Raw genomic sequence first — 13,893 nt, forward strand, 5'->3', positions numbered from 1 at the left:
CTGTGGTTACGGCCCAGTCACCAGTGACGATCCTCCACTTGAAGCTGAAGGAACTGAAACTGAGTACATGCAAGTGGTCACTGTAAGGCATGTGCTGATATTATGAACTGTACAAGTAGACAGAATGTGGACTCATAAAAGCTGCTGCACAGGTTTGTGATGTTAAAACAGAAAGACTTAAATAATACAACAATACAACACAAATTATCTTAATGAATGCTCGATTAATTATTTCAGCATAGACAAACTATTCTTGGTGCCACATGTGAGAAACAGCAGGGGAATCACCCAAACTCATGGGCATGATCAGAGACGTGCTAAGAATAGCCCTCAGAGACTGACTAACCAGCTATTTGTGGCGCCCACGGTTGCCATAATAAACGAAAAAAGGAAACAGTCATGGTTCCATGAGACACTGTTTAACCTTAAAAGAGGAATTACTCTTGCACATGGAATGCACGTGTATATCAGAAACATTCAAACTATACTTGTGTCAGGTATAGCTTTAATTTTCACGCTTTTTCCACATCTCATGGTCTTTATCAGCAGCAGGCTTTTGTATATATTTGCACTTCTGAACACTAATAGCAAAATGTATTTATATAACAATTAAAAGAAACAGCAGTACAAAGTGCTTCCCAGAAACGGAGAAGAAAAGAACAAACTAGAACAGTTTACATACGGGTAAAGATAGGACACGCAAGACACAGGTGTAAGGTCAAAATAAGACAAAGAACAAAACCACGCTTTGACTCCACTGTGATTAATAACTTAACTACATTTTAAAACAGTACATTAAAAGAATAAGATGGACTTTGGTTGAGAATGTCTGTCAATGGAAAATTGTATTTAGTAGTCAGTATAATCTTTTAGTGATATAAGTTTGCATATGGTAGAATACTGCATGTAGTTATTTGTATTAGGAAATATTCAACCATGTATACTTAGAGGCATATAATCAATTGTGTGTGATCTCTAACAGGCTGCAGGCTTGGTGTGCACTCCAGGAATGCACCCCCACGTCCTGGGAGCATGAGAGTTCGTACCTTGTTTTATTGTTTTAACATAGCTATGTCTGTTTTAGTCTAAGTGCCTTTTTGTCTAGATGAACTGCTGGACTTCTTCACTGTGTTATCTAGGGTGAACCATCTAGGGTGAGGGGGAGATTACCCTCTTCCTGACCAAGGATGTACCTTTTGTGCTTTCATGACCCTTTGATCAGCAGGACACACACACACACAGAAGTATAAATAAAGACTGGGGCAGTTTCTTAGTGCGAGTCTCTCAGTAGGGAGCTGCCCTTGCTAGCAAGAATTCTGTGTCTTTCTCTTCTCTGAGTCCTTACTGAAGAAGTGTTTTAGAATATTTTCCCTAACAATGTCAAAAATAAAAAATAGATTTTCAAAAAACCCTTATGACATAAACAAGTCTTTAGCAGTGACTAAAAAAGAAGACACCGATGAGGTCATTCCACAACCGAGGAGCACTAACAGCAAACGCTCAGTCGCCTTTTGTCTTTTAGAATGAGCTGGGAACATTTAACAGGTTTCTGCCTGAGAAACTGCAGGAACAGCAGTTTGAGTATGTATTGTGTAGCCAGGCAAAGTCATTGAACAGCTGTTAAAACTTCACCTTTTATTGAACTTTATATTGCTCAATAAAACCCACACAAGTTGAACAAATTCAAAAAGTGTAGTAAATAACATGCTCTGAGTGCTCAGACTGAGCAGAAAAGCACTATGCAATACACTGCTTTTACCTTTTACCCCGTGTATGTACAAACTAAAAGGTTTCTATAAGATGAGACTTTGACTGAAAAAGCTTCAGGTATTGTGGCTTTGAAATCTTTTATGTGCAACTACGACGTGTTGTTCTACTGCACAGAGTAAACTTCACTAACTATGTCAAAATCAAGACTTACAAATTAAAAAACAACAAAAAACAGACACATCTGGGTCTACCCTGGCTCTAGCTGTGTTCTGAGGCCCTACTGAGGCCTAGATGTCATGGATTCTGAGCAGGGTTGAGTATGCAGCCATATTCACAGTCAACACTGTCAAGTGTAGTCAAAGGCAATATACAGCTATGAGCAGAATGTCTTATGCTGGCTGACCTTATAAAGGAAAATAAAGTCGTTTGATGGCTGGTTGGCAGCTTTGTGTTTAGATCTATTCATACGTGAAAAGTGTGTCAGAGCATGTCAGTAAACTATATGCTAAGTTTGGCCTTCTTAGTGAAACGGAAATTCACACTTTTTGTCAGTTTAAAACGGGAATACTAGAACTTTGAAACTTACAGACCGGCTACAGCAATGGTTTTCATCACTGATTCGTTGATTCTTTTTTATTACATGATTAATTATCCAATTATTAATTATTTAAGATTTCAAATGTTTTGTTTTGTCTAACCAGCTGTCAAATGAATGAAGATTTTTAGCTCACTATTAGGCTTAACGAAAAAGAGCAGAAAGTGATTACATTTAAAAAGCTGAACACTTATTTGATAATTAAATTTTTTTAATTCCATCAGTTATCAAAGCTGACCAACTGTTTGTGCTGTGACTGGATGGTAAGGTAGCATGCTGTTGAAAATGCATCTTCCGCATAACTCAACAAGACAAAACGGAAAGTCCCTGGTGGTCAGCAGCCTTGCAGACAAAGAAAAAAAAAAGAGAGAGGAAACAGAAGGTAATTTCTGGGATAGTTCATTGATAGATATCAGCTTGTTTCAATCAGACAGGCTGCCATTTTTTTAAGACTAGTTTGACTTTTCCGTGAGTATGTATTTATATCCTCTCTTTCCGTGTTCCCCCTTCTTTGGTCAACCTTCTGGTTCTCAAACACCACCACACCGTGGTTTTATCTCTGAACTGCACCGAGTTCTCACCACGCACGGAAATACAAAGGAATAAAGTGTGACGTAGCTACCACTGTGGATACCAAAGTAAAATTAAAAGTCAAAATTGCAATAAATTGCAATGATATAGATATAGAGAATTTAATATGGAGCTTCAAATGAGCATAGTATGTCATTTTAAAAAATAATATAGAAATAGTCATTTTAGGCTAAATTCCTTTTGTGTGTGTGTGTAGAAAAATATAATCTATTCATCTTTTAAACTAGCCTACCCAGTTATAATAGGGCATAGACGTTGGGCAGGTCACCAGTCCATTTAGAGTTTGACCCCAGTGTGAAACTGAAGAAGTCATCAGTTGAATGTAACTAAGTGTAATAGTATTTCTCAATAGGAAGTCACTGCACTAACAGCAGTTGTGAAACTGTGCCTTACACTTACAATGGAAGGATAGTCTTTCAGATTTTTGTCTTTTAATGGCACATTTTTTCCACATGTGACATACATTATACCAGCATACCAACTGTACCAAAAAGAGTACAGAAGATGAAAGCTGCCCACTGGATTTTAAGTCTAGTTGTGAAGTCTTAAAGTGGGCACTTTCACTGCCATCGTCATGTTTAGAAAAAATGAATGTAATCTAATGACTTTCTTACTGCCTTCTTAGATATAAAGAAGAAATGAAAACGTCATGTGAATATCAGAAATATCAGTCACTATTCCTAAATCAAAACCAAGAATAGGTTATGCTTTTTTCAACAAGGTGGTCTTTGAAAAATAAAATATCTATCTATCTAGAAGGTTAACTTTCGTTTATTATGTTTAAAAAGTGAAATAAATCATCTCAATATGTTAGATCTACCGCTCTTCCTTTTTTTTAATTGAACCGCCTTATCCAAGTTCTCGCGAGATGTGAGAAACAGCGCCCCCTTGTTTATGTGTAGGAAACGCGATGGGATGTGTGAGGACTACTCAGTGGCTAACGATAGCAAGGTACACAAACAGGGAAATTAATCATTTTTCTCTCCTTTGATATTCGGGAGGTCTAAAGAAAGCTCCAGAAGGATTGATAAACTCCCCTTTTCCCACCACATTCCCACCAAGGAGGGAAACGAGAACGAAAGACTCCCGATAATCCCGCGAAGAGGGGAGCGGCCTTGCTTTTTTAGCCGGCTTCCCGGCGCAGCTCTGACGGCTAGCACTGTCACCAGAGCCCGGTGCTTCCGCTGGCTTGTTCGGCTCCACACGGATAGAACCGCGGCGGCTTCGATATTATTTTTGTTTCGGACGCCACCATCTGCTCGTCCGCACGCTAGCTCCCCTGTCTAGGAGCGGGTGTCGGCGTTTCTCTCCGAGGAGGAGCTTTCGAAGCCGAGGCGGCCTGTTTTGTTTTCGAGCCGCCGTGAATCTCTGCGAACAATAACACAACCATAACGAGCCTGCTGGGGCTGCACCGAGTGAGGAAATAGGAGCCACTGACGCCCCGGTGTGGGGTAATTGATGCTCTGTGTGACACCAGCTCAACTCGGGACAGGCATGCATGTGGACTATGGGGATATCATGGGAGTACGATTGCAAACCGGGCCACTTTGTCACAGAGTAGCCTGCTTGAATCTCGGAGCTGCTAGCTAGTTAGCTAGCCAGCTGTGTCTGTGAGAAGCGTTAAAAAGGCCACTGGCGACGGAAGGAGTGCCTCACGATGCTTTGTCTTAATTTAAATTACGTATGGGAAGGAAACGAACCGAAACGGTGCGCATGAAGCTGCATTTTAATGCAAACAAATCTCCGATCGGAGGCTGCGGTGATTTCAAAGCTAAGACAGCGCATTGAAGATGGATTGGATGTGACTGGGGATGACTAAACCTGGATCTTCACTCTTCATGTGGGATTTATCTAGCAACCGGGAACTGAAGCCGTGACATCCACCTATATGCCCCCTTCAAAGCCCCCACCGGACTCCCTTGATAAAAACAGTAATTTTATCTCACGGGAAGCGGGAGCTGCGGGTAGTTTGTTTATCCTCTTGTGTGACTTTGGTGTGTTTTTATTAACGTATTAATACATCTGGAGCGCCGGGCCCAGACAGCTGAGATGAACCCGGTGAATGCGACCTCTCTCTTCGTGTCTGCGAGCCGGTCGGTGCTGCAGTGCGACCCCCGAGACCCCCGGGCTCTTGCGGAGCTCTGCAAGCTCCTGCCGTTTTTCCGCCAGTCCCTCTCCTGCTTGGTCTGCGGTAAGTGTGAGTTTATATTATAGTTTAATTTAACAGCAAGCCAGTGTATATGTGTGTGTTTATTATTGAGAGGATGTTTTATAGGTAACGTTGTCAGCTGTCTTAACAGTGGGAGTGAGCCTTTAAATGGTGCTGCGTTCAAGCACTGACGGAAATGTCTGAGTACAAAGAAGTCAGCAGCATGGTGGAAACTGAGCTGTTGCGCATATGAAGTGTTGTACTTGAATATGTCTTGAAGTGCTTGTACTTTACTTAAATTTAGAGCTGGGCAATGAACCACATTTAATTGCATTTACGATTTTGGCTCCTGTGGATCATGAAAACCAGGTAATCAAACTATAGCCAGTATTATGTCTGACGTATTTGGCAACTACTGTTTGGATTTTTTTTGCTGGGGCGTAGTTTTAGGAAATCTGCTTAACTTAAAAGACAAACATGTTTTTATTTTTAAGTAAGTTTAGTAAATCCAGAATCCCCCTCCCCAGAGCGAGTGCTTAAAAAATTAAGTTAAAATTAAATGCTTCTTTCCATATGAACACATTAAGAACATTTTATAGATATATTTTAGTTCACATTTAGCTATTTATTTGCTGTTGCTTACATTTAAAGGAAATCCTTTGAATTAAAGACACCTCCCCCCCTTTTCTTTTTAACTTTGAATGAGTGTGACCTCAATACTGACTAAATAATTTGTTTTTGTTTATGCATTTAGTTATTTTTATAACTAACAGGTTCTGTTTTAAATTTGTATTTTTTTTTTTAATCAAGCTGCATTGTTAAACTGCTGTATTCTCCAAAAGGTTGTTTATATGGTAAATTCCGAGGTGTCATGAACGCATCTTAAGTCACAGCTACACCCATCCTGACACACCCCCTTCTGGGTGCTGTTTGGCAGCATCTGGGCGTTTCTCTGGTTCATCCTGTTGAATAACAGCCCCTTCACATGCTGGATGCTGAGCACCTAATCTGCTTTCTCACCCTCCTCCTCCTCAGATACAGAAATGTTCAACTCTATCTAGGAAAGGAAAGCAAAGGGAGTCGTTTAAGGAGACGGCTCCTTATAGTGTTTACTTCACTGAACTAAAACGAACTTTAATAAAAGTATAGGGAGCATTTCTTTGGCTGGATATTAAAGTCAACCTTTTAATGTATATTTAATACAGGGTTTTCACCGCCAATACAAAATGCATTGCATTTCCCTTCGGCCAGAGTGAGTGTATATACCATTTCCAATATAGAGAGGAAGCTGTGGCTGCTGTTTTTGCAGGTTCTCAGTAAATGGATGGTCTGATGAATTATTTATGCATTTATTTACGTAAAGGTGATATTTATGGTGCTGTGATTGCAAGAAGACTGAGAAACTTCCATGTCCTCTGTGATGGATGGCTATAATAGTCTTTATGACTTTTAAATATAGAGTTATGCTTGATTTGTCAAACAGGCAGAGGCGTATGTGTAGGCCTGCTTGTTTCTTGTGAATGGAACTTCATCCCTTCCCCCTCTTTTTGCAGCTGCACTCTCTAGCAGGAAGCTCCCCTGAAAGAGAGGCTGTCTTTCACTCTGGAAAACCTCCAAGCACAGCTCAGGTTTACAAATGCATGTCAGTTTAGGAAGCTGTGGCAAAAAGGAACCAATCGTCTGTAAATAAAGCCATAATTTATCTCATGTTAATGATGATTGCTGGCTTGTTAAGGATTTTATTACCAGGCGTGTTGCTATGTTCATGATTTTACATGCATATAAAACATTTTTGCTATCCCCAAAGGAAAATATACACTTTTAACCTTTATCAAAGGACCGTAAACATTAACTAGGGTAATGCAGACTCATTACCTTAAATATATGCAGACCACATGCTGTGTCATTTATTTTAAAAAAACACACAAAAAAACTGCAACCTCACTTTGAACTTGTTATGATAAATACTGATTATTGTATTTATTGTTATTTGCAGAAGTGTGCAAATAGGCATAAATTTGCTTGAAATCTATTAGCAAATTTAGTGTATTCGTTTTTTTAGTGTTTGCACAGCGGTATAAAAGGAAGAGAACCCATCAGTCATTTTCTTCTAGTGCCCCACCAGTGTCCAAAGCTGAGAGGTGGAGTGACACCCCCCCATGGACATCATTACTCGCCCATTCACACCCCAAAGGCCTATTTTACACCAGAAATAAAAATTCATGCTGTCTTTTCTGGATCCTGCAATGGCCACTTAATCATCTATGTGGGCTGTTCTGCCTGTTCCTGTGATATCTGCAATTTCATTCATGTTTCTTTTACCTTTCCTCCCTGTCCTCTCATGCTCAGGCAACCTGCTGCAGGACCCCATCGCTCCCACCAACTCGTCATGTCAGCATTACGTCTGTCGAGGCTGTAAGGGTCAGAGAATGCAGCTGAAGCCGTCCTGCAGCTGGTGCAAGGACTATTCCCGCTTCGAGGAAAACCGGCAGCTCTCTTTGCTCGTCCACTGTTACAGGAAGCTCTGTCTCTACATCACACAGTCGCCACTTGCACCACACATAGCCAGCGCTGCCAGTGACTCACCTGACCTGCAGGCTATCCTCAATGAGGGCCTGACATTGGCGGAGAGTGAGCCAGAAGCGGAGGATGTCTCAGACTCTGTTCGTTTGTCACAGACGGTGTCGACCTCTGAGGTGGGTCAGCCCGATGGCGGTCCAGCAACAAAGGAGCTCAAGGTGGAAGAACCGAGCCCCGTGGGCTTTAACGGACTGCATGACTGTAACGGCCTGGTCAGCTCAGACAGACTGCACCCCATCACCACGAAGCAGGAGAGCTTCTCAGAGGAGATCCCAGTGTGCATGAGTGTTACAGGCACTTCAGAGACGGGACTTTGTGACATCGGCGCTTTCGGGGATGACCTGAAACACGGCGGGGGGCCACTACTGTTGAGTGTAGAGGAGGTGCTCAGAACTTTAGAGACGGAGTCTGACCCTGACCCTTCACCTGAGCCCAACTCTCAGCCAGGCTGCCACCCCTCTGTACCTCAGTCTAGCCGAAACGGGCCTCACTGCCCATCAGGCCAAGACTCATCCCGCCTCATCGCCTCCCTCCCTTCAGAGAACAGCTCCCGTCGCCTCCAACCACACCCGCAGCCCTCACTGCAGCCCCCTCCTCAGCCCTCTGCAGTCACCCCCCGTATACCGCTTCGCTGCCACCGCAAACGCTCCCGCTCAGAAAGCGACAGCGAGAAGGTGCAGCCCCTCCCTATTTCCAGCCTCCTACGAGGGCCCCCCATTGGTGCCAACAGTTCCCCCCACCACCCCAACCCTGGTGCCACCACCAAACAGGAACCTAAGTTCCCTGCAGCAACGCCTCACCCCCACCTAGCCCCGGTACCTAATGGCAGCACCCCAAAGGTGGGTAAGACTGTACTTGTCCCCAACAAGGCTCTGAAAAAGACTGTGGAGCACCATGGTGCCGCCAAGAAGTCGTACACCAAGGCCAGGCAAGGGGCCCCCAAACCCCGCACGCAGCCCCGTGACAGAGTACCCCCTCACCCTCACGCTCACCCCCTCACACACCCACCCAGCCCCTCGAAGCCACTGTACAAGAAGCCTGTGGAGAAGAAGGGCTGCAAGTGCGGCCGGGCTACCCAGAACCCCTCAGTGTTGACCTGTAGGGGGCAACGCTGCCCCTGTTACTCAAACCGCAAGGTGAGAATGCTCCACACACCATCCATACACTAATAAAATCCCTTCTGTTTGTTATCACATCAAATTGAAACTAATTGCATTGTATTGAAGTAAGAAACTGGCATCTCTGTATGAAAATAATCATATTAAACTGTAAATTCAAATCAAAGCAATGGACGGCTTTTGGTTTTCTGTAAGTTGTGTGTTGAGTGGTAATAGCTGCTCTCAACTGTAAGGTGGACATAGCCACTGAAAACTGCACTTTTTTTCTTAATGGACAAGAGGGAGTGACTCCAGCCCTCAGTTCCCCTTTTCTGTGCCTTCAGTAAACACTTTCTTGATGACTTTATGGGCTCGGTCACTAGTTTATGGTCATATTGAATAAAACATTAAGTCCGTATTGTAAATTATGATCATTGTTACAATCAGAAAGTAGGCTTATCTCAGGTTTGCTGACATGCTGTCGGTCAATAGGCATGTACTCGAATGTCACCAGCTGATCATTATGCCATAAATGCTTAACTTGAGGCTTCATTACTGGACTTCACCCATCCATGGATGACATCACAGTGGCTACATCCATCTTTTATATGCAGATTACACAACAGGCAATCATTTTGAAGTGTGTAGAAGTGATGAGATGTCTTGAAAACTGTTAGAAGGCAAATTAAACTTAATATTTACTTTTTAATAATACCTTTATTCATATTTGAAACTTTAAAGGTGGTTTCCAAAGTTCGTTAAGAAACAAAAACATAATGTCGAAGTGAACCAGAAGACCAATAAAGCTATAACCCAAACATCATCTATTATGTTGTTGTTCTTTGTTAAGTGTTATTGATCCCATTCGTTGTTCTCAGGCTTGCCTGGACTGCATCTGCCGCGGCTGCCAGAACTCGTACATGGCCAATGGCGAGAAGAAGCTGGAGGCCTTCGCCGTGCCAGAGAAAGCTCTGGAGCAGACCCGGCTCACGCTGGGCATCAACCTCACCAGTATCGCCGCAGCGGCCCTGCGCAGCCCGGCCACCAGCTCCCCGGGCAACACCCTCCTCAACGTCACCACAGCCACGGGGGCGCCTGTCACAGCCGCCTTCCTATCTGGGGCGGGGCACGACAACCGGGGCTATGACGATTCGCTGGAGATGCGGTTTGACTGTTGAGGTCCGGCCCCCCCTCCCCTTCCGCGGTCAGTAGTCACACACATTCCCCCACCCCTACCACCACCACCGCCGCCCCTCCCTCACCCTGCTGGGTGGCGTCACCCATCGGTTCGTACAGCGGCGGAGCCAGAACAAAGGCAGCTACAGTGACAGGCGGCAGCGAGGGTCACCAGCTGAAGCTGAGGAGGCGCCCTCCATCCAAACGCCCGAAACTGCACCATGCTTGTGGTCTTGCATACAGAGAAGAGAAGAAGAAAGAGGAGATGTAGCGTTACTGTATGTGCAGAGATTTCATTTCAGTGGGTATAGAGGGGTTTATTTTGTTGTTGTTTTCTTCTCTACTATGGGTAATATGTAGAGCATGTTGTGTAGCTAAGTCGGGCGTGCTGACCACGGTCACACGGCTCTCAGCGTGTGTGTATGTGTCTGTGTGTCCATGTCTGTGTGTGTGTGCGTTGAGCATGTGAGTGTGTATGGGAGGGTTTTATTTGAAGATGAACCTTACTAGCAGGAATGGAGACATCGTCACCACCACCTTCATCAGAGACTGGTGTAATTTATATATAAGAGAGAACCTTTTGTACATGGACTTATCGGTTTCCATTTAAGAAGACGTTTTATGATATATTTTATAAGTTACTTTAAATCCAATGGAAGCCGATGTAAAGCGGGGAGATGTCTGCATTCAACCAGAATGTTTTCGCACTGGTAAAAGTAGATTTTGTAAACCACCAGAAATAAAAGCTCTTATACGTAAGGAATAAAAATGATTAAAACCACCAGCCGAGTTTTGATTACGTCTTTTGAATGTTTAAAGATCCTGAAGCTTGGGGAAGGTTGGATGATTTGGTGAGTTTTGAGGCAGGAAGATGGTAAAACTTCAGCACTTATCCCACTTTTTTTTTTTTTAAATGTTTTGTTGTTGTTCTTACTTGTGTATAAAAACTCTGGTTGATTGCAGGCCCTGTGCACTGCTTTTCCACAAGTTTTTTTTGGTTTCTGGAAGCTACACACTTGCTGCTAAATACTACAAAGGACTCAAAAGGAGGAGAGCACACCTGTTTTCCTTGTCTTGTTTTGTTTTCTTTTAAATAAAAATGCGTTAACAACATTTGCAGTATTTATTGGACGTCTCCTAACGTAGAGGTTACGTGTTGGGCACCAGTTTGTTTCCGGTTAAGTTCTTGTCGTCGTCCTCTTCTTAGCGTTAGTTTCTGGTGTCTCCAAAAAGGTTTTTGTTCTCCCTCTGGGCATTTAAATACCTGTAATATAACTGTAACATATTTCCACAAAAAAGAAAGAAAATCAGAAACTTACAAAGTGTTGTGTGGTTATTTGTTTCTACCCTTTATCACTGAGATTAAGCATGTTGAAAGTATTTATTGATCTGTCGGCACTGCCGAAGTTAGGCAGTAGAGGGCAGTGTTGGACCTAATGCTGCAGTAATTATTTGGCACCAGCAACATGCCTTGGCTAGAAAGCAGTTTTGAGCCACTTTGACTGGACTACAGATGTAACTGTAAATGCCTTTGTAGTAATAAACCTTTTTGATGTAAAGGTTAAAACAGCAAGCACATTTTATAAATTTAGACCCACAGGAATGATTTTGATTCAATGAAACTTGGCTTTAATTGTGACTGTGGGAACAATCCAGTTCTCTAAAACGTGGCAATGCTCTCTTCACGTAATTTTATATCAGTAATGTTTAGGTTACCAGTGGTTTATTCTGCTACGTGATTTGCAGAGAAGTATCAATTCTAAGTAAGATAAGATCAACTTGTCCAAAGGTTTGGATATTCTTTTGTTACAACAGTCAAAAATCAGCTTGAACACAACAAATGTAGAACAAATAGCTTAATGAGTAGAATGTAGTACGTAAAAGAATATGAGAGAACAACTACGTTTATTTTGTCTAATATTGTCAAAACAAATCTGAAATCAATGTAAATATCTTGACGTTATACATAAATAACAAATAGTGCAATAAAGTGACTTTGTGTTGTCACATTACAGGGTTAAAATAAACTTAAATAAACAACCTTAGAAATTTTCTTGTAAAACTTCCTGATAAAAAATGTCGTGAAAAATAAATAAAATCCCAGATTTTATTCATGTCAAGGTTTATATTCTACACAGCTCATAAAGAATTGACTGGATATCAGGAAATCTTTAATGGAAGACTTTAATGTAATTAAAAATTTAAAAACAATTTAACTGCCATCCACAAAGTCTAGTTTAGAAGCAAGTGTTGCTACTTGGTAGCATTCTTCTTATTACACGAGTTTAAAGCATTTTCAAAATGAACCGTATTATCATTCCTCAAATTTACTAAACAAATGCCTTTATAGAATCACTAGTAAAAATTATTTAAAAGAGAATTTAAAAAGGTTGTCAACATATCCCCAAAATGTGATTTTAAAGAACTTTTATTGCCTAGAAGTTAAACAATCACACACTACATATGTGTGTGTGTAGAAATTATTAATTGCAATTTCTGTTCTTTATCCAGATGTTTACATCCTTTCTCAGTAATCTTTCATATCTCAATATTCGCATTTTTGTGGATCATGTTTACAACTGTCAGTCGAGTGAGAACAAGTCTCCAATATAATATGTTCTGCTATTTACCAAAGCTTGTTAAATACTTCTATTACAAACCTAAAAACTCTACAAAATGGAAACTTTTCATTAGATTTAACTTCTTTTAAAATTGACATGAATAAAAATATAGGTAATCAATAGATTTTGTCCCAGTTCCTTCTATATTATTACAATTATAAGTAGTTTCTGGATTAATTTCTAATTATTTATTCTCTAAGGCAAATAAGTTTGTGCAAAATGTTAAAATAGTTATAAATATTGTCAGAAGAATCCATCCCATTTGCCAAAATCTTACCAATCATTTTTTAGCTTAATTATTAAACATGATGTCTGATATACTTGGTTTGTTTCCATCTTCTTCTGCATTACTTAAAAAATCTGTCTCCATGTTTTTAATTCTATTTGTAACAGAATAGTTATTTATCATACCTTTATTTAATTCTTTTTCAGATGCTTTTGTGCCATGCCTCTTCTGAATAATATGTCTTGTAAAAAGGAAAAATTATAATAATGATAATCAGTAACAATTTCTTTCTTTCTAATAATAAAACATTTACAAAAATAAGACAAACAGACACGTACGTCATCACAGCAATCGAAAAGCAAAATTACATCAATTTCAAATTAAAATCTGTATTAATGTAATTGGTGAAACTACTGACAAACATCAAAATCTTATATTTTCATATTAAATGAATGTATTTTAAAAGATGCACTAACTTTATAGATTTACATTTTATTTGTAAATTCGTGTGTCTTGTTCCTTTAATTCTGAGATTCCTTAATGATTTGGTCTCTATTCATTGATTGATATTGAACAGCTGAATATAAATGAAGTGCTTTACATCCAAGCTCTCACCGAACCCCCAACCCCAGACAGCAGCCTCAAACTCGAAGGGGAGCTCAACACCGTCTTTGCTCAGTTTAAGCCACCCCCCCTCAGTCAGGAGCAGACTGAGGGCGGTAAACCCCACGAGCCTGCGCTGATGGCATCCCCGAGGCTGTGGTAAAAGCTTGCCCAGACCAACCTGCAGGGATGCTCACCAGGCTGTTCAACCTCTCTCTGACTTATGCCACCATTCCCACCTTTCGGAAGGCTTCCACCACTATTCCCACCCCCCAAAAAATTGGCATAGACAGCCTCATTTTCTATAGCACCATAGCCCTCGTGTCTGTAGTCATGAAGCCTTTCTAGCACAAAGTGTCTCAGCACATCAGAGCCTGTCTACCGCCTCCCTCGACCCCCACCAGTTTGCTTACAGATCGGTCCACAGAGGATGTCATCACATCGCCCTGCAGATCCATCTGGAGAACAGAAAGAGCTACGTGAGGATGGTCTTCGTGAGCTATGGCTTAATGTTCAACACCACCATTGCAGACATCCTCACCATC

The 13,893-nt window shown here is 41.5% G+C and overlaps 1 protein-coding gene across 1 annotated transcript; it reads left to right on the top strand.

Annotated features, from left to right (window-relative positions):
* Positions 1 to 3,768: 3,768 nt before the first annotated feature.
* msl2b (MSL complex subunit 2b) lies at positions 3,769 to 12,558 on the top strand. The gene is made up of 3 exons (XM_005941927.3): positions 3,769 to 5,087; positions 7,395 to 8,761; positions 9,601 to 12,558. Exons 1-3 carry the CDS (start codon positions 4,946 to 4,948, stop codon positions 9,898 to 9,900), a joined length of 1,809 nt encoding a protein of 602 aa, XP_005941989.1. The 5' UTR covers positions 3,769 to 4,945; the 3' UTR covers positions 9,901 to 12,558.
* The last annotated feature ends 1,335 nt before the right edge of the window (positions 12,559 to 13,893 follow it).

Source organism: Haplochromis burtoni, unplaced genomic scaffold (assembly GCF_018398535.1).
Source record: "Haplochromis burtoni strain Fernald_Lab_line unplaced genomic scaffold, NCSU_Asbu1 Contig_326, whole genome shotgun sequence".
Lineage (NCBI taxonomy): Eukaryota > Metazoa > Chordata > Actinopteri > Cichliformes > Cichlidae > Haplochromis > Haplochromis burtoni.